Consider the following 18,125-nt stretch of genomic DNA (forward strand, 5'->3'; position numbering starts at 1 on the left):
AGAGGGCAAAAGTGAAGACAATTTCCCTTTTGTATTTCAAATATAAATGCTAAACTGTACAACTGATTTTCATTTCTATACTAAGACAAACCAGTAATCCCCAAAATAAATCAACTAACCGAGCAACTGAGTGCAACGCAAACTTTACAAATCACCTTTAAGAATTATGTCTGAGAGTTCAGTGACATCTCCAAGTCAGGAACTTGTAATCTACATGTCCGAGCAACAGGAATGCACATAAGGGGTCGAGCCATGGTCAACACCAGTGCTCTAGGAGCTTCTTCCATGTCAATTTTATCAGATTTGATCTTCCAGTCAAAACACTGCACCATCACTCCTATTGCAATTCCAACAATAGTACAAGCTAGATTTGATCCAGGACAGCCTCCCCTTCCACTGCCAAAAGGAATGTACTTAAGTGCATGCTCTCTCTCATGTTCTTGTCCTGACCTTGGAGATCCTAGAAACCTCTCTCGCTTAAACTCATTAGGATCTTCCCAAGAATCAGGATCTCTCATCAGAGCATAAACATTTACAACAAGTGGTGTGTTCACTGGTATATAAAATCCTCTAATCTTACACCCTTCGCGAGAGCTCCTTGCAAAGATAGCTCCTGGAGGGTGCAGTCTCAGTCCTTCCTTAGCAGTCGCCTGCAAGTAAGGGAGGTTTTGCAGATCCATTTCTTGAACCAACCTTGTTTCCCCAACAAAAGAACCAATTTCTTCTCTCAATCTTTCAAGAAATTTAGGGTTGTTAATGATCTCTGCCATTGTCCATTGTGTTGCATGTCTCGAAGGGTCACTGCCTGCAATGACAAGATCCTGCAGTTGCCAAAAAAATGTTTTCAGAGAAGATAACTAATGATGTTCTTTTGAATTCTAGACATTTACCACAAACAAGGACTTTATGTGGTTCCTAGTGATCCTATACTCTGCGGTTGTTTCGTCTCTACAAGTTTCCAGCAACACGTCCATCAAGTCCATATCTTGATCATTATCTTTTTTTCCTTTCGTGCTCCTCATGAATCCTCTCTAGCACCTCATCGAATCTACAAGAAACACTCATTATCTCCTCTCTAAACAGTGATATTCCGAGCTTCTTGAGAGGCCTTTGGAACATGTTTGCCACAAAGATCTTCATGGTCAAGGCTGTAGACTCTGCCACCAAGTCTCTGACTCTCTCCGCCTCACCATTCTCCTCATTACAACTCCTTCCCATGATCATCTTGCAGATGATGTTGTTTGCGAACTTCATTGCTTCCTTACCAATCTCAACTCTCTCATTCTTCACTGCATTATCAAGCAGGCTTGCGTAAAGTCTTTCTCCCTCGTAGACCCGGATACCACGTGACCGCTCGAGTGCTTGCGGTTCAAGTAACTTCGTGACCATTAGCTTCTTCATGAACTTCCAGCAATCACTATAAGGAGCGGTGAAAAATCCAAAGGATCCGACCAAGAGGGACTCATCGATAGGAGGGGTTCCACGGAACGAGAAGTTGACATCGTGCTCCCTGAAGATCTCGTAAGCCACTGAGGCCGAGGAGACAAAGATCACCGGAACATTAAAGATGTTAAGATGTAAGAGAGGCCCATACCTGGAGGACTGTTTCTGTAAGGACTTATGTGGCACCCCACCCAACATAGCTGAAATGATCGGCGATATCATGACACTTGTCTCCGGCCACAAGGCAGAAACAATATGTCTTTAGGATCCCAAGACGTCTTTGATAAAAATCCACCAATATGAGCCAAACCTGAAATGAAAAGGAAGAAGAAGGGGTAAGCATTTCGACAAAAGCTCAGTGAGGGAAGCTCCAGGAGCCCCAAAATCATCACCCGACATTCACCACACAACATAACAAAAGCTCTACCTAGAACATACAGTAAAACAATATCAAACAACACGAAACGAGGATAAATCCCGACGGTGCCAACAATGAGACTACACCACCTAAATCGGTACCTGCGTTCCTCATGTTTTCGCGTGAGAAATTCATATTGCGTTGTCTCCACGACATCACACTGTCCTCACGCCTTCACGCAATAAAGTTACCGACACCGGTTCACGCTTGATCCGCCACCATGTTCATACGTTTCACGCTGTCTCCACGACATCACACTACTATGTTACTTCACTTACAGGCACGCCGCATGCCCGCTCCGGCGATGAATCATGCCAACTCACGCGATTGCCACATGACCCAACAAGAAACGATATAACGCCTGAGACATACATATACATCATTCCACCACGTTACACCGGCACACATAGGCCTTATGCCTTTCTCTAAATCATATATACATCTCTCACATATACATCACCCACATATACCATAAACCCAATCAATACAATCATTACATACAATCTTCAAACATTATTCAACCATATTCATTTAGCAACCTATGAATAGATCTAGGTGTTCACACATTTCAATACAATGTATAGGGATATATATATGACATAGTTCATTTATAAAACAACTACGTGTATGCTTATAGATATCACGTAGGTATGAATGGTTTAGCTAGAAGCTCCTACTATGAAGCGATAATGAAAGAAAGAAGAAGAGACCACAACAGTCCTCACCTTGGCCTTAGATCTGAGAATGGAAAAGATAGAAGAAACAGATCTGAAGCTTAGGGCTTTCCACGAACCAGATCTACAACAAAAAGGATTGGTACTACCACCAAAGATTCTGGGATGAGAGATCCAAGATAAAAGAGAACAAAGAGATGGAGAAAACGAGAACTAGGGTTCCTTACGTCACCAGTGACCAGATCTAGAAAGAAGAAAAGGAGAGATCTGGACATAGAGTTGGATCGGTTCATCGGGGATCTCCAACGGCTTGGCTCCGGATACAGCAAATGACGAGGAGAAAGAGAGACGAAAGAGACAAAATAGAAGAAAGAGGTCGTCCACGAGAGAACGAGAGAGAAGAGAAAAAGAGAAATCATGATGGCTAGGGTTTTCAAATCTCTCTGGAACTCTACAGGGCTTCGCTCTAGTTTCTAAATGAAAGAGAAGAGAAGGGGAAGAATCCTTTTCATAGGAAAAGAAGAGGAAACCCTGAAAAAGAAAAGAAGAGAAAACCCTAGGGTTTACTACACGGGCTAGAAAAGAAGGAAAAAAGATAATGGACTTTGGTCCAAATCAAGTTAATAATTAAGAAAAACAAAATCATTCCGGTTTGGGAGAACCGGGATGTGACAACTTATGAGTAGAACCAGAGAGGAGAAGGTGAAGATGCCCAATGATTGGCAGAGAAGGAGAGTTTGGAGGCAAATCAAAACCATCCTTTGGTTTCTTGAAGAAGAGAGAGTAACATAAGAGTGAAAATAAGCATATGATGATTAAGATCAAATAGTATTGTAAGTTATCTACCATTGTTGCTCAAACTGAAGAGGCAGATGAGACAGAGCAGCATCCTCTTATCTACTACTCAATGATCCTCTGTTGTGTACAAAGAAACGTAAAAACAGTACGGCTGAGAGAGAGGATCGTGTTTCACTTTTAGATCCTCTCTTGCAACATCTCTGCTCGTGGTTGTGTGTTGGTGCGCTGTACAGCTAGGCTGCGGAGTCTCTACTGCTTCTGTCTGGTGAGGCGTGTGGCTTCGTCGAGTGGAATCGGGAGCCCTTACGGGTCGTCAGAGTTCGTCTTCTTTTTCGGCGGAGTCAAAGTCAGCTTCGGTGGTGGTTCCATCTCGGAGGCGAGTCGGGGTCGGGTATGCAGGCGGAGTTGATGGTACCTGGCCATTTCCGTCTCGTGTTGGCGTGCTGAGCGGAGGCCTATACAGTCATCTATGGCTGTTTCAAGCTCTGCTATGGTGTTACACTTGTCTTTCCAGCATCTATTCCTTGTCACCATTTCGAGGGCTTCGGTTGGTCTGCGGCCGCATCTCAACTGGAGACTTGGGCTCTTGTGTTTCATTTTATTTTTCACTGTCGACAAAAGTGAACAGTTTGCGAGGCAAACTCACTGTTACTTCGGTTCTCGAAGGCGACAAGAGGCATCCCGGCTTTGTCATGCTGTGGCGGTGTCTCTCTTGTGCTCATCTACCATCCCAGTGCCGATGATTGGTCTTTGATTCATCATTGGTAGTGTAGCTGGCTGATTGTGTGCAGGTCGTTAGAGTCTTCTCGGATTGGTGTGTGGCATAGAGGTCAGGTCCTTTTATGTACAGATTTGGTGGTGGAAGTAGCAAGCACTTGCTTGGTTGGGAGGAGGTTTCAAACGCTGTGTGGTGTTGTGTACAAGCCAGGCTTTGGTGGCGACTGCAAGGCTCATGGTAAGTATCCGGAACTCCCCTATTTGTCGTGTGGAGCTTCAGAGATAGTGATGGTTACAAGTTCGGTGGAGTTCGTTGGGAGCTAGCTACTCCAGAGACGACACGAGAAGTCCCGGCATCCGAGACAATAAGGAGAACCTCACCTTCTAGTGATTCTCGTCGATGGTTGAGAACGGTAACCGATTCTGAAGAATTTCGAAGATGAGCTAGCGGAATGTGCTGGGTTTAGTGGGCGGGCGAAACTAGTTTTTGTGTTAGATTGACTTTGGAAATTTTGTTCAAAACCTACTTATAACCGGATCTAAATTTCAAGTCTTTACGGGCTGATTTTAATTTAAAAAAAAAACGTAAAAACAGTATTTTTATAGAAATGATTTTTGTGGTGTTCAGTCTACCGCTCCGTGGGTACAAGATCGAAAAGAATGCATTAAATGGATGCATTGAGATTCCGTAAGTAACTCAGTGAGTGCTTTCTAAAAAAGAAGGGCAAGGACGAATGAAAATGAAATAGGAACAACCGCGCTGGTCGTAATAGATCGACTTTCATGCTGAAGCATGAAAGTTCCATTTCAGGGAAGTAATATATGAAGTCCCTTGAGACACGTGATCATAAGAACCATTCAATAACTGTATAAGAAGAAACCTTCAACCTCCACGGTGACAACTGGGGTTCCACGTGTATGTTACGAGCATGGAAACAAAGTATTTCAATCAATTAGCATTTAATTTTGTTTTTGTCTTCTAGACCGGGACGTGAAATACACCGATCATGTACCAATGAACCGGGACACTTAACATTGGAACAGTCTCTTCTCATTATATTATTCAACTTTTGGAGAGTATTGGCAATCATACGGACACTTTAGTTATAAGGTAATGAGAGATCAGTGATGAACGAGGAAGCTACCTATTCGAGGAACAGGAATGCACTTAAGGGGATGAGCCATTGTCAAGACCATCCTGAAAGAATCTCTTCCAAGTTAACCTTAACTTCTTCAATTCTCCAATCAAAGCACTGAATCATCATTCCAATTGATGTTCCTAGAAAGATATAAGCTAGATTTGATCCAGGACATCCTCTCCGACCGCTCCAGAAAGAAAGGTACTTCAGTACTTGCTCTCTTATCTCATCCCCTTGCTCTCCAAGGAACCTCTCTAGCTTAAACTCATCAGGATCTTCCCAGTAATTAGAATCTCTCATGATAGCATAACCATTAACTACAAGTGTTGTCTTCTCCGCAACATAGGACCCTCCCATCTTACATCCTTCTTGGAGCCTCCTTCCAAAGAGAGGTACTGGTGGATACATCCTTAGCCCTTCTTTGACTACTGCTTGCAAGTAGGGAAGGTTAGGTAAGTTAGTTTCTTGAATCAATCTTGATTTCCCTACTACAGAATTCATCTCTTCTCTTAATCTCTCAATAACTTTAGAATTGTTAATGATTCTGGCCATTGTCCACTGTATTGTTTGCTTTGATGTGTCAGTGCCTCCAAGGAAAAGCTCCTGTAAGTTTTCAAACGTTTCTCAGTGAGAGAAATTAACTAATGAATTAAGGCAATTATTCGGAAATGCTTTTTAAAAAAATTGAAAATTATTTTTAAAAAAATTTATCTTTAAAACTTTAAAATTTTAAACTCCACCTCAGTGCCACTCCTTAACTCTAAACTATAAAGTATATATATTTTTTTCTACAAACGGCTGTTCTATTAACTATAACACTACAAGAAAACATATTTTTTACGAGAACAGTATTCGAGGTTAATTCGTCGTAAACGGGGTGTTACGACGAATTAACCTCGAAAGACGTTATGTTGTTAAACTTCCGTCGTAATGGAGGTTTCGTCGTAAAGGACTCGTTACGTTTACGACGAAATAAATTCCTCGTAAAGCGAAAGGAAAGGTTTCGTTGTAAAAGACACGTAACGCTCGTTGTTAAATTTCCGTCGTAATGGCGGTTTCGTCGTAAAGGACTCGTTACGTTTACGACGAAATAAATTCCTCGTAAAGCGAAAGGAAATGTTTTGTTGTAAAAGACACGTAACGCTTCGTGGTAAAGCCCACATAATGCATTCGAAGTAAAGCACACGTAAACGAATTTGTTGTAAAGCCCACGTAAACGTTTCGATATAAAACCGTCGTAAACGTTTCGATGTTAATCACTCGTAAACTTTCGATGTAAACTCCATGTAATGTTTACGAGGAGTTTACATCGATTCTTATTATATTATATATAATAAATTTATATTTATATTTAATATTCAAAATTTAGAATATTTTAAATTTTAAAACGAAATATGAAGATGAAAAACATATTTTAAAAAAGTATTTAAAAGTCATACAATAATATTTAAATTCATAATACAAACCGAAATATAAAAAAAAACTACATATTCTCGAAGTAGTCGGTGGGGTTGCTCGGCTGTTGACGGTTTGGATCGGACTCTTCGGGATCCCGTACTAGCAACCCAAGAGCGGCTCGTCTCTCACTCAACATGCTCTGCATAGTCGGATTTCCCACCGCCATCACGTCTAGCAGATCCTCAAGAGAGTCTAAACGAACCTGCTGGCTATCCAATCGAGCTTTCATATGAGAATTCTCTTCATCCTGTCTCGAAGTGTATGACGAAGTTTTCCTTGCAACTTCGTTAACAGAGCCAATTCTGACTGTCTATCCCTTCTTTTTAGGAGCTACCTATAAAATTAAAACATATATTAATATAGTTAATTATGTTAAAATATTAAAATTAATGTAAACAAAAATTTTAAGTTGTACCTCTTCAAAGATTCTGTCGACCTCTTCGGTGGTCAATGTGACGGGTAATCCATCGGGAGACTGCTGGGTTAGTTGCGTCTCCCGTTCTTCAATCCGAAGCCACTGCACGGAAGAGTTGCTCAGATGCATGATCCACAAAAACTCCGTCGGATGTGGCATGAGTCATCTTGAATAGCTCATACAGAGATGGTAAGACTCCCGTCTTCTCTAACTACACAAAAAAAAATTAAAATTAAAATTAATTGAAAATTTTAAAATAAATATTAAAATCAAAACTTACAGCTTCTAGACGGATTCCTGCATGAGGTTTTGTCCGGTTCTGTGAACCATGGGCAAATGACCATCTTTATCCTTCGTTCTTCGAGAAGCATAGCACAAATTGGCCTTTTTGATCGAAGAGGGTAGCTTCCAATAGGCGATGAGGCCATCCCACACATCCGTCATGAGCTCAGGGCTTTCCCTCATACTCGTAGATCTCCCACTTGTCTTTCCAATCGGAGACAATGTTGCAAAGGCGGGTCTTTACCTTTGCAACGAATTCTCTCTTCACCCTCTCGGTGATTCCCAAAGACCAATGCCTTTTTTGCTGAAACACAAAAATTTTGAAGAAATTACAACTAATAATAAATATTCAAAAATAAAAAAAATATTTAAAAGTTAAAATTTAATGAAATTTAAAAATCTTACCGCAAAACATTTAAACCAAGTTATCTTAACATGATCTGGTGTCATGCTCCAGTTCGGATATGCCCCGTCGTAGTAACCCTTCATCGTCTCCGAAACGCTCCGGCTAACACGGTTGTTAGCCCCAAACCTGAAACAAAAAACAATTTAATTGTTAGAAAATAAAAATAATTTAAATTTTAATGTAATAAAAATTAATAACTTACCAAAAAGTTCATGGCGGTCTATCGGGGTCTAGAACATCCAAACCCTCCCGTCCAGGCTGGACAAGCAAATCTTCCACCGTATATCTCGCGTATGGTGCATATGAAGGCACACGCAAATCTGGATGAACTGCACCTGCTGGGGCAGGCTGAGGTGCAGCCGCTAGAGGAGGAGGTGGAGGCATCTGCGGTGGAGGAGGAGGAATCCAAGAAACTCTCTGAGAAGTCTGAGAGTCTGGAACTATATCGGAAGATGATGGACCGGAAGAAGATGCTCCGGAACCATCACCAAACAACTGAGAATAAGTAGGTGCTGCTGGTTTCCTCCTACGAGTCATCTAAAAAAAATTAAAATAAATTTAATCAGTTACGACATAATTAAAATATTATTCGTCACCTAACTAATCACCTAAACTATTATTCCGTCACCTAACTAATCACCTAAACTAATTACCTAACTAACCACCTAAACTAACTAACTAAAAAAAAAAGAAGAGAGAGAGGGGAACCTTAGAGGGAGAGAGAAAAGGAGTTTGGGAGGAATGAACGAGGCAAGCCCGTCTTTTTTTCATTTACGACGAAGGCATTCGTCGTAAACTCCACGTAATGTTACGACGAAGTTATCAGGCCCGTCTTTTTTCATTTACGACAAAGTTACCAGGCCCGTCTTTTTTCATTTACGACGAAATTACGAGAAATTGATTTAACCATTTACGACGAAGTTACTAGGCTCGTCTTTTTTCATTTACGACGAAGTTACGAGGAATCGATTTAACCATTTACGACGAAGTTACCAGGCCCGTCTTTTTTCATTTACGACGAAGTTACCAGCCCCCTGTTATTTTTACAAGGACTTTACTACGCTTAACCCTAAACCCCGAGAATGAAATCCCTAAACCCCAAAGTCACATATCATCTAACATCATCATATTCTTCTTTACTTCTTCTTACTCTTTCTCCAACTTAAACCCTAAAACTCCAAATAATTTTTTTAAATCTAAAGACATACATATTATATAAAACAACATTTGTTACACATACATTAAGATGATATAAAAACAATATTTCTTTAAACAAACATTACAATAGAGAAATACAACATTTGTTACATATATTCATCACTCTAAATCGTTTTCGTTCTCATCAATATCAGTACAATCATCATCGTCGCTTCCCTCGAACTCGTCTTCACGTGCTTCATCTGTCGCATCTTCGGGAAGATCTTCATATTGAAAGTTTTTCGGGTCGATCAAAAGGATTTCATCAGTTTGTTGTTCAGGTACCTCAACTTCAGTGATAGCGTCTTCTTCTTGCAAAGGCGGTTCTTCTCCAGCGACAATGCTTCTACGAGGTGTAATTTTGATAGCAGCTAACCAGTTTATCCCGGAAGTTTGAAGGCGAGGATAAGGAAGGAAGCTAACTTGGTCGGCTTGTGAAGCTAAAATGAAAGGCTCAAATTTGTTGTATTTTCTCCCAAAATTGACATCCACAACACCAAATTTGTTATACCGAATCCCTCGGTTCACAACAGAATCGGACCATTCATATTTGAAGAGGACGCATTTTAGCTTCAATAACCCCGTAAATTCCACTTCAATAATCTCCTGCAGGATCCCGTAAAAGTCTGCTTCACCTTTCACACATATTCCGTAGTTACTCGTTGCCCGATGTCTCCCATACTCGTATGTGTGAAAGGTAAATCCTCGTGTGAAATACATAGGTGATGTGGTGACCTTTGCTACTGAACCTTGAACCAAATCGTGAAACCATACGGGATAATATGGATCGTCATAATCAACCTGCAAAAAACATATATTCTTAGTTAATATTGAAGTATCAAAAAACTTGCTTAATTAATATATGAATGAGATATATTACGTACCTGTGATTTTAACCACTTGACAAAGTGCTTATCTTTCCGTGTGTCCACATCAGTTGCAGATATTCCTGGTATTGCTTCTTCAACTTGAGATACAAACATGCTGCAAATTAAACAAATGATCAAGTCAATATATAATTAACTTCAATTCATATAATTAACATTCACATAGTTAACATTCACAAAAATATTTACCTTTCAAAGTAACAGATCACTACATCCTCGCAGTTGAGTAGAATATAAGTGTGGGTACTATGTTTATCCTCTTCACATGACCACCATACTTCTTTCATTTTACCACCAAACCGTCCAATTTGGCAGAAAATGTCAGGAACACTATCAATTGCATATGATGTCGGTACTCCACCATCATCATATCTTCTAGGAACTCTTTTTCTAGTACGAACAGTTGGAGCAAAGTAGTATGATGTGAAGTTAGATGTTTCGGCTGTCAAAATCCCCGCAACTATTGACCTTCCACCTTTGCAAGATTTCTTGCTTTCCCCTTCAGATGTTTCATCTGTCGCTCATACGGATACATCCATCCATTGTGGACAGGTCCACGAAGCAATGCTTCATACGGTAGGTGGACAATGAGATGCTCCATGACGTCAAAAAATGAAGGAGGAAATATCTTCTCCAGGTTGCACAATATGATCGGAATGTTCTCATGAAGTTGTTCGCTGACTTCTTCCTTGAACGTACGTGTGCTAAGATCTCTGAAGAATGCTCCGATGGCTGTATATTGCAAAAGTAATCAAATTAATAACATTTCATAACATATGTATATATATTATAAATTTATAATTACCTGCAAGTGCTTCATGGACATTTGCTGGAAGGAGCTCGGCAAAAGCAAATGGAAGTAGTCGTTGCATAAACACATGACAATCATGACTCTTCATTCCGGAGAAATTTTGACCTTGTTCAACACGTCTTGATAGATTTGAAACATAACCATCAGGAAACTTAACTTCTGATGCAACACAGTCAAACAAAGTTGTTTTGGCTTCTGATGATGGGAACATGAACGTTTCCATTGCTCTTGATACGTAAATCACTTCTTGGGCAAATATCAGGTAAGTCCATCCTTAACTTTTTGTCATCTTTTGTCTTCCCAGGGACATTCAGTATTGTATTCATGATGTTCTAAAAAAAGTTCTTCTCAATATGCATGACATCCAGATTGTGGCGTAAGAGAAGATCCTTCCAATAGGATAGCTCCCAAAATATACTCTTCTTATGCCAATTGTGAGAGACACCATACCCATCAGGCATATTTCCAGGAACATGCCAGTTTCCTCCAACCTTAACTGTTTCCTGAGCTCCGTAATAATCAATGTCCGCTTCGATCTGCTGGCCGGTGAGATATGGAGGAGGACTGTCTCTAACAATTTTTTTGTGCCGAAACAATGTCTTATTTCTTCTGTACGGATGGGAAAGTGGAAGAAAGCGATGATGACAATCAAACCAACAAATCTTCCTACCATTCTTCAGTTGAAAAGCATCCGTCGATCCAAGACAATATGGACAAGATAATCTTCCATGTGTTGTCCAGCCATGAAATATCGAAGAGATAAAGTTGGTAAAGAAATTTCTTTCTTACCTCCCATGAAAGAGGTATATCCACATAGTTGCTTCACTTGAACAAGTTTTGGACCTCAAAACAACGAGCTTCGAGGATATTATTGGTCATCTGAGAGCTTACGAGGAGCGTGTGTGTGCAGAAGAAGAAGAAGATGCTCCCGACAGTCAAAACAAGCTGATGTATGCATCTAATGAGACATCTCAATCCCAGTCTGCGAGAGAGTATCAAGACTATCAAGAACATTATAGAAACAGAGGTCGAGGAGGACGTTACTATAATAGAGGAGGACGAGGCTGTGGCTGATCGAATAGAGACTTTGATATGTCGAAGATCACATGTTTCCGATGCGATAAAAAAGGCCACTTTGCATCGAGCTGCCCGAACAGATTACTTAAGCTACAAGACGCATATGAGACTAAAGAAGACGACACACATGAAGTGGAAGCATTGATGATGCACGAAGTAGTGTATCTCAACGAAAGAAACGTGAAACCAAAGGAGTTTGAAACATGTACAAGTGGAAACAACATATGGTAATTGGACAATGGCGCAAGTAATCATATGACGGGTAATCAACATTACTTTAAAGCTCTTGATGAAACCATTACAGGAAAAGTTAGATTCGGAGATGACTCACGGATTGACATCAAAGGAAAGGGATCAATTCTATTTTGTACCAAGAACGGTGATCGGAAGACTTTGGCAGATGTATACTTTATTCCCGAGCTAAAAAGTAACATTATAAGTCTAGGACAGGCTACTGAGTCAAGCTGTGATGTCCGTATGAAAGAAGAATATCTTACTTTGCATGACAAGGATGGTAACTTGATCACTAAGGCAAAACGATCACGGAATCGTTTGTACAAAGTCATGATGAAAATTGTCGAGAGCGAGTGCTTTCAAGCTATTGGACAAGATGATACTACAACTTGGCACGCACGACTTGGTCACATCGGAGCAGAATCGTTAAAGACTATGGTCAAAAAGGAACTCGTCGTCGGATTACCTAAGTTAACCATTGAAAAGGAAACATGCAAATCATGCTTACTTGGCAAGCAGGCTAGACGCCCGTTTCCGTAGAATACTTTATATCTAAAGGAGTTTTGGAACTTATGCACAGTGACCTCTGTGGACCAATCTCCCCATCAACAGCATCAAGAAGCAGATACATCTTTGTGATTATAGATGATCACTCCAGATACATGTGGTCTATTCTTCTAAAGGGAAAGGGAGAAGCATTTGAGAAATTTTGAAAATTCAAAGCGATCGTGGAGCTTGAGACTAAAGCTAAGATTAAATGTTTCAGAACCGATAGGGGAGGTGAGTTCACATCTACAGCATTCAATGGTTTCTGTGAGGAATCAGGAATAGTGCGACAATTAACTGCTCCGCACTCTCCGCAGCAGAACGGGGTCGTCGAGAGAAGAAATAGAACTCTTATGGAGATGACAAGAAGCCTGTTGAAGCATATGTCATTACCAAATCATCTGTGGGGCGAGGCTGTACGTCATGCTACGTACCTTATCAATCGAGTTGGTACAAAATCACTGACTGATCAGACGCCGTACAATGTTCTAAAAGGGAGAAAACTTAATATTGAGCACTTGCGAGTCTTCGGCTGCATAGGCTATGCGAAAGTCGACACTCCATTCCCAAAGAAACTCGATGACAGATCAAGGATCTTGGTTCATCTAGGCACAGAGCCGGGCTCTAAAGCCTACAGGGTAAGACGCGATGTGTGTTTCGATGAAAAGAAGACGTGGGAATGGACGTCATCAAGCTCTGAAGAAGACAAATCAGGAACACTAATAATCTCGTTTGGTCAATATGGAAACAGAGGAGTAAGAGAAGATGAAGATAAAGAAGAAACAGAGGAAGGTAATGATGAGATTGTCAAAATAGATCACAACCTACCCGATAACAATGACGATGATGTGACAGAGACAAGTGAATTGAGAAGGTCTACAAGAGTAAGAAACCAGATTACCTTGCGGATTACGTTTGCCTAGCAGAGGAGGAAGGAGAACGTCTGTTTCTGTTGATAAACGAGGAGCCATGGGAGTTTGGAACAGCCGTAAAAGAGAAAGTGTGGAGAGATGCATGTGAGGAAGAGATATCATCGATTATCAAGAACAAGACGTGGGATCTAGTCGAGTTACCACCTGGTGGAGCTAAGGCCATCGGACTCAAGTGGATCTTCAAGATCAAACTAAACTTGGATGGAGTATAAACAAATATAAATCAAGGCTTGTTGCAAAAGGATATATCCAAAGGCATGGCATTGATTTCGAAGAAGTATTTTCTCCAGTAGCTCAAATTGAAACCGTTCGCTTCGTCAATGCTCTGGCTGCATCTCACGGATAGCAGATACGTCACTTAGATTTTAAAACCACGTTCCTCAATAGTGACCTAAAAGAAGACGTTTATGTCATGCAACCTGAAGGGTTTGTAGTCGAAGGCAGTGAACACAAGGTCTACAAGTTAAACAATGTGCTCTACGGTTTAAAGCAGGCTCCAAGAGCTTGGAATGAGAAGTTAAACAAGGTGCTTGGTGAGATGAAGTTTATCAAGTGTTCAAAAGAACGCTCATTGTATCGAAAGCAGGAGAAAGAACATCTCCTACTTGTGGTTGTCTACGTAGATGACCTCTTGATCACATGATCAAGTATTGACATGATAGATGAGTTTAAAGCAGGAATGTCGGCATTTTTTGAGATGAGTGATCTCGGGTTGTTAACTTATTACATAGGCATTGAGGTCATTCAATACGATGGAGGGATTAAGATTGTGCAAGAAAGATATGCAAAGAAGATATTGCAGGAGTCAGGTATGAGTGAGTGCAACTCTGTACAGCTCCAATGGACTCGGGACTGAAGCTTTCTATGGCCAAAGACGAGCAATCAGTGGATGAGAAGGAGCATAGAAGGCAAATAGGTTGCTTACGATATCTGATTCATACACGGCTAGACTTGTCTTATGCTGTGGGTGTATTGAGTAGATACAGCATGCATGAACCAAAAGTATCCCACGCAGCAGCTCTTAAACAGGTACCTAGGTATCTAAAGGGATCAGCTTCTTATGGTGTTTCGTACAAGAAAGCGGGTAGGAGAGAGCTAGAAGTTTATGTGGACAGTGGACACAATATCGACGAGGATGATGGAAGAAGTACGACATGTCACATTTTCTATCTCGATGACTGTCCAATTTCGTGGTATTCAACAAAGCAAGAGACCGTAGCTCTCTCATCCTGCGAGGCTGAATTCATGGCCGCCACAGAGGCTGCCAAGCAGGCGATCTGGTTGCAGGAATTACTTGAAGAGGTCAGCAAGGAGACGTGCAAGAGAACCACCATCTACATTGACAACAAATCGGCGATAGCGTTGACAAAGAATCCTGTTTTCCACGGACGCAGCAAACACATACACAAGCGCTATCACTTCATAAGGGAATGCGTCAAGAAGGAGCAGATAGAGGTTCTTCATGTGCCTGGCAACAAGCAGAAGACAGATATACTAACCAAGGCACTTGGAAGGATTAAGTTCAAAGAAATGCGAGACCTTATGAAGTTGAAGAATTGAAGAAAGTAGATTTCAAGTTTAAGGGGATGATTGTTGGAGATAAACTTGAAGTTTGAAGATAACTTAGAGAATAAGTTATCATAATCCTATTCGAGTTATGTTTAGGATAAAATAGGTTTTACTAATAAGTTTAGGATAATTATATCTCTATATAAAAAGAAGGTGAGTTGTGCCATAAACTTGAGATTAGAGATTATTTGTGAGAGCTTAGGTTTTGAGTGATTTTCCTAAGTTAATAAGAAGAGTTTCTTATATAATCTTGTGAGTTCATACGATAGGCTAATAGGAGAATCATCATGACGACGTTGATTACCTTGTCACTTTCCAAGTCCACTTCTCTCTGTTCTGTTTCTGAAGCAGACTTGATTTCTGAAGCAGACTTGATTTCTGAAGTTGTTTTTATCTTTGGCTTCCAAACCTTTGTTTCCTTGTCTCTTCTGTCTACAATTACTACTAGTCCTTAACAATCAAACAGACACTTTAACTATAGGTAATGAGAGATCAGTGATGAACTGGGAAGCTACAGATTCGAGGAACAGGAATGCATTTAAGGGGATGAGCCATTGTCAAGACCATTCCTGAAAGAGTCTCTTCCATGTTAACCTTAGCCCCTTTTATTCTCCAATCAAAGCACTGAATCATCATTCCAATTGCTGTTCCTAGAAAGATATAAGCTAGATTTGATCCAGGACATCCTCTCCGACCGCTCCCGAAAGAAAGGTACTTCAGTACTTGCTCTCTTATCTCGTCCCCTTGCTCTCCTAGGAACCTCTCTGGCTTAAACTCATCAGGATCATCCCAGTAATTAGGATCTCTCATTATAGTTACAAGTGTTGTCTTCTCAGCGACATAGAATCCTCCCATCTTACATCCTTCTTGGAGCCTCCTTCCAAAGAGAGGTACCGGTGGATACATCCTTAGCCCTTCTTTGACTACTGCTTGCAAGTAGGGAAGGTTTGGTAAGTCAGTTTCTTGAATCAATCTTGATTTCCCTACAACGGAATTCATCTCTTCTCTTAATCTCTCAATAACTTTAGGGTTGTTAATGATTCTGGCCATTGTCCACTGTATTGTTTGCTTTGATGTGTCAGTGCCTCCAAGGAAAAACTCCTGTAAGTTTTCAAACGTTTCTTAGTGAGAGGAATTAACTAATAAATTATATATAGGGGAATTATTCCAAATAAATCATTTTTAAGTTTTTCTCACAAAAAAAAATTCTTGGAGAAAAAATCATCAAAATAGGTTTCATTAAAGAGCCAAAAAAACATTTTACCCTTTGTTTTATATATATATATAAATAATAATTAAAAAGTTTAAATAATATATGTTTTCAAATTCGAACCTTTTATACTTTTTTCAAATACTTTTTTGAAATTCGAAAACGCTTTTTGAAACAATTTTTCAAAAATATTATTTTTAAAACTTTAAAATTTTAAATCTTACCCCAAAACTTCACCCCTTAAGTCTAAACCCTAAGATATAGATTAGTTAACACGTAGTATAAATGTATATTTACTTATTTATTGAAACATTTTGGTCATTTTTATTTTTAGAAGCTATATTTGTGACAAAAATTTTTTTTTCTATCTAAAAATATTTCTTCATATATATATATATATATATATATATATATATATATATATATATATATATATATATATATGATGTGAGGAAGATTTTAATTACCACAAACAAGGACTTGATGTGATCCCTAGTGATCTTATACTCCGCGTTTTCGTCTTCTTTAGCTTCTAACAACACATCCATCAAATCCTTACCTTGATGATGCTTCTCCAGTTTTGTTTCGTGTTCCACAAGAAAGCTCTCAAGCACCTCGTTGTACCTGCTGGAAATATCCATTATCTCCTTCTTGAAAAGTGGGATCCCTAGCTTCTCAAGTGGTTTGCGCAGCAAGGTAGCAAATAAAACCTTCTTCGTCAAGGCAATAGATTCAGTAATCAATCCCCTGACTCTCTCAGCTTCACCGTTCTCCTCCCAACACCTCCTCCCAATAATCATCTTGCATGTGCTGTTGTTAGTGAACTTCATGGCTTCTCTACGTATCTCAACGGTCTCTTTCTTCATCGCTTTTTCGAGCAGATCAAAGTAAAACCTCTCTAACTCCTCCGCAAGGATGGTTCTTGACCGCTCGATTGCTTGCGGTCCAAGAAGCTTGGCGACGATGAGCTTCTTCATGAACTTCCAGTAATCTCCATGTGGAGCGGAGAAGAAACCTGAAGAACCGAAAAAGAGGGACTCATCGATGGGAGGGAGACCTCGAGAGGAGATGTTCACGTCATGGGACTTGAATATCTCGTTAGCCACTGAAGCAAAGGAGACGAGGACTATAGGGACGTTAAAGATGCGGAGATGGAGGAGAGGACCGTAGTTGGATGAGATTTTCTGGAAAGACTTGTGGATTAAAGAAGAGAGAAGAAGGTGAAGATGACCAATGATTGGCATAGAAGGAGGGCTTGGAGGCAAATCAGAGCTATCCTTTGGTTTCTTGAAGACGGTAAAAAAACATAGAAGTGAGATGAGGCATAGGAGAATCATCATGACGACGTTGATCATTATTTGCTAAAAGTGAAGAAGAGGGAGATGAAACAAGAGGTGTTCGTTGTTCAAGGATCGAACATGCTCTGTTTATATAAACCAGACCAGCGGAAGAAAGGTTCTTTTAGAACACGTGAAAGTAGTGCAAGTTGACCAGTAGTGATATAGTAACGTCGTGCGTCATGGGACCGAGGACAACAATATGAAGAACGCTAAGTAATCTAACAAAACAAAGAACTTAGGGTATAATTTTCCTGTTACCACCCGTAAATGCAGCTTTGGTTTTCCGTTACCACCCGTAAACACAATTTTTGAGGAGGGGTTTTGTAATAAATCAAAAAAAAGTTACAAATCTTTTCAAATCGCTCCAAACCTATTAACCAAAAACTGGTTCACACTAGCTATCGTTTGCGAGCAGTTGCGGATGGATAAATAAATATAAAAATTATTCTCTAAAAATATTTTAATTTCTTCAATTTAAATTTTAAAATTAAAATATTATAAATATATATTTTTAATTTAAATTCACTAACAATATCACTATTTATTTTATAAAACTATAAACCAAATTATTC

The 18,125-nt window shown here is 39.9% G+C and overlaps 1 protein-coding gene and 1 pseudogene across 2 annotated transcripts; both read right to left on the reverse strand.

Annotated features, from left to right (window-relative positions):
* Window positions 1-139: 139 nt before the first annotated feature.
* Window positions 140-3,919, reverse strand: LOC106398681 (annotated as a pseudogene).
* Window positions 3,920-5,021: 1,102 nt separating this feature from the next.
* Window positions 5,022-17,996, reverse strand: LOC106431339 (cytochrome P450 705A22-like). 2 transcript variants are annotated; one of them, XM_048758774.1, is made up of 2 exons: window positions 16,681-17,996; window positions 5,022-5,792 (listed from the first exon to the last, which is right to left on the reverse strand). In XM_048758774.1, exons 1-2 carry the CDS (start codon window positions 17,566-17,568, stop codon window positions 5,238-5,240), a joined length of 1,443 nt encoding a protein of 480 aa, XP_048614731.1. In that variant the 5' UTR covers window positions 17,569-17,996; the 3' UTR covers window positions 5,022-5,237. The 2 variants fall into 2 exon arrangements, with proteins under 2 accessions (XP_048614731.1, XP_048614730.1); XM_048758773.1 differs by lacking the exon at window positions 5,022-5,792 and adding an exon at window positions 15,153-16,104 and having other exon boundaries at window positions 16,681-17,947.
* Between the last annotated feature and the right edge of the window lie 129 nt (window positions 17,997-18,125).

The sequence above is a fragment of the Brassica napus genome, chromosome C5 (assembly GCF_020379485.1).
Source record: "Brassica napus cultivar Da-Ae chromosome C5, Da-Ae, whole genome shotgun sequence".
Lineage (NCBI taxonomy): Eukaryota > Viridiplantae > Streptophyta > Magnoliopsida > Brassicales > Brassicaceae > Brassica > Brassica napus.

What these genes read in the sequence shown, in the direction of transcription:
- LOC106431339 (XM_048758773.1), bottom strand. Translation starts at nt 17,568, where the DNA reads ATGATCAACGTCGTCATGATGATTCTCCTATGCCTCATCTCACTTCTA. An exon ending in ACATCAAGTCCTTGTTTGTG is followed by an intron (nt 16,105 to 16,680) that starts GTAATTAAAATC and finishes GAAAACTTACAG; the next exon opens with GAGTTTTTCCTTGGAGGCAC.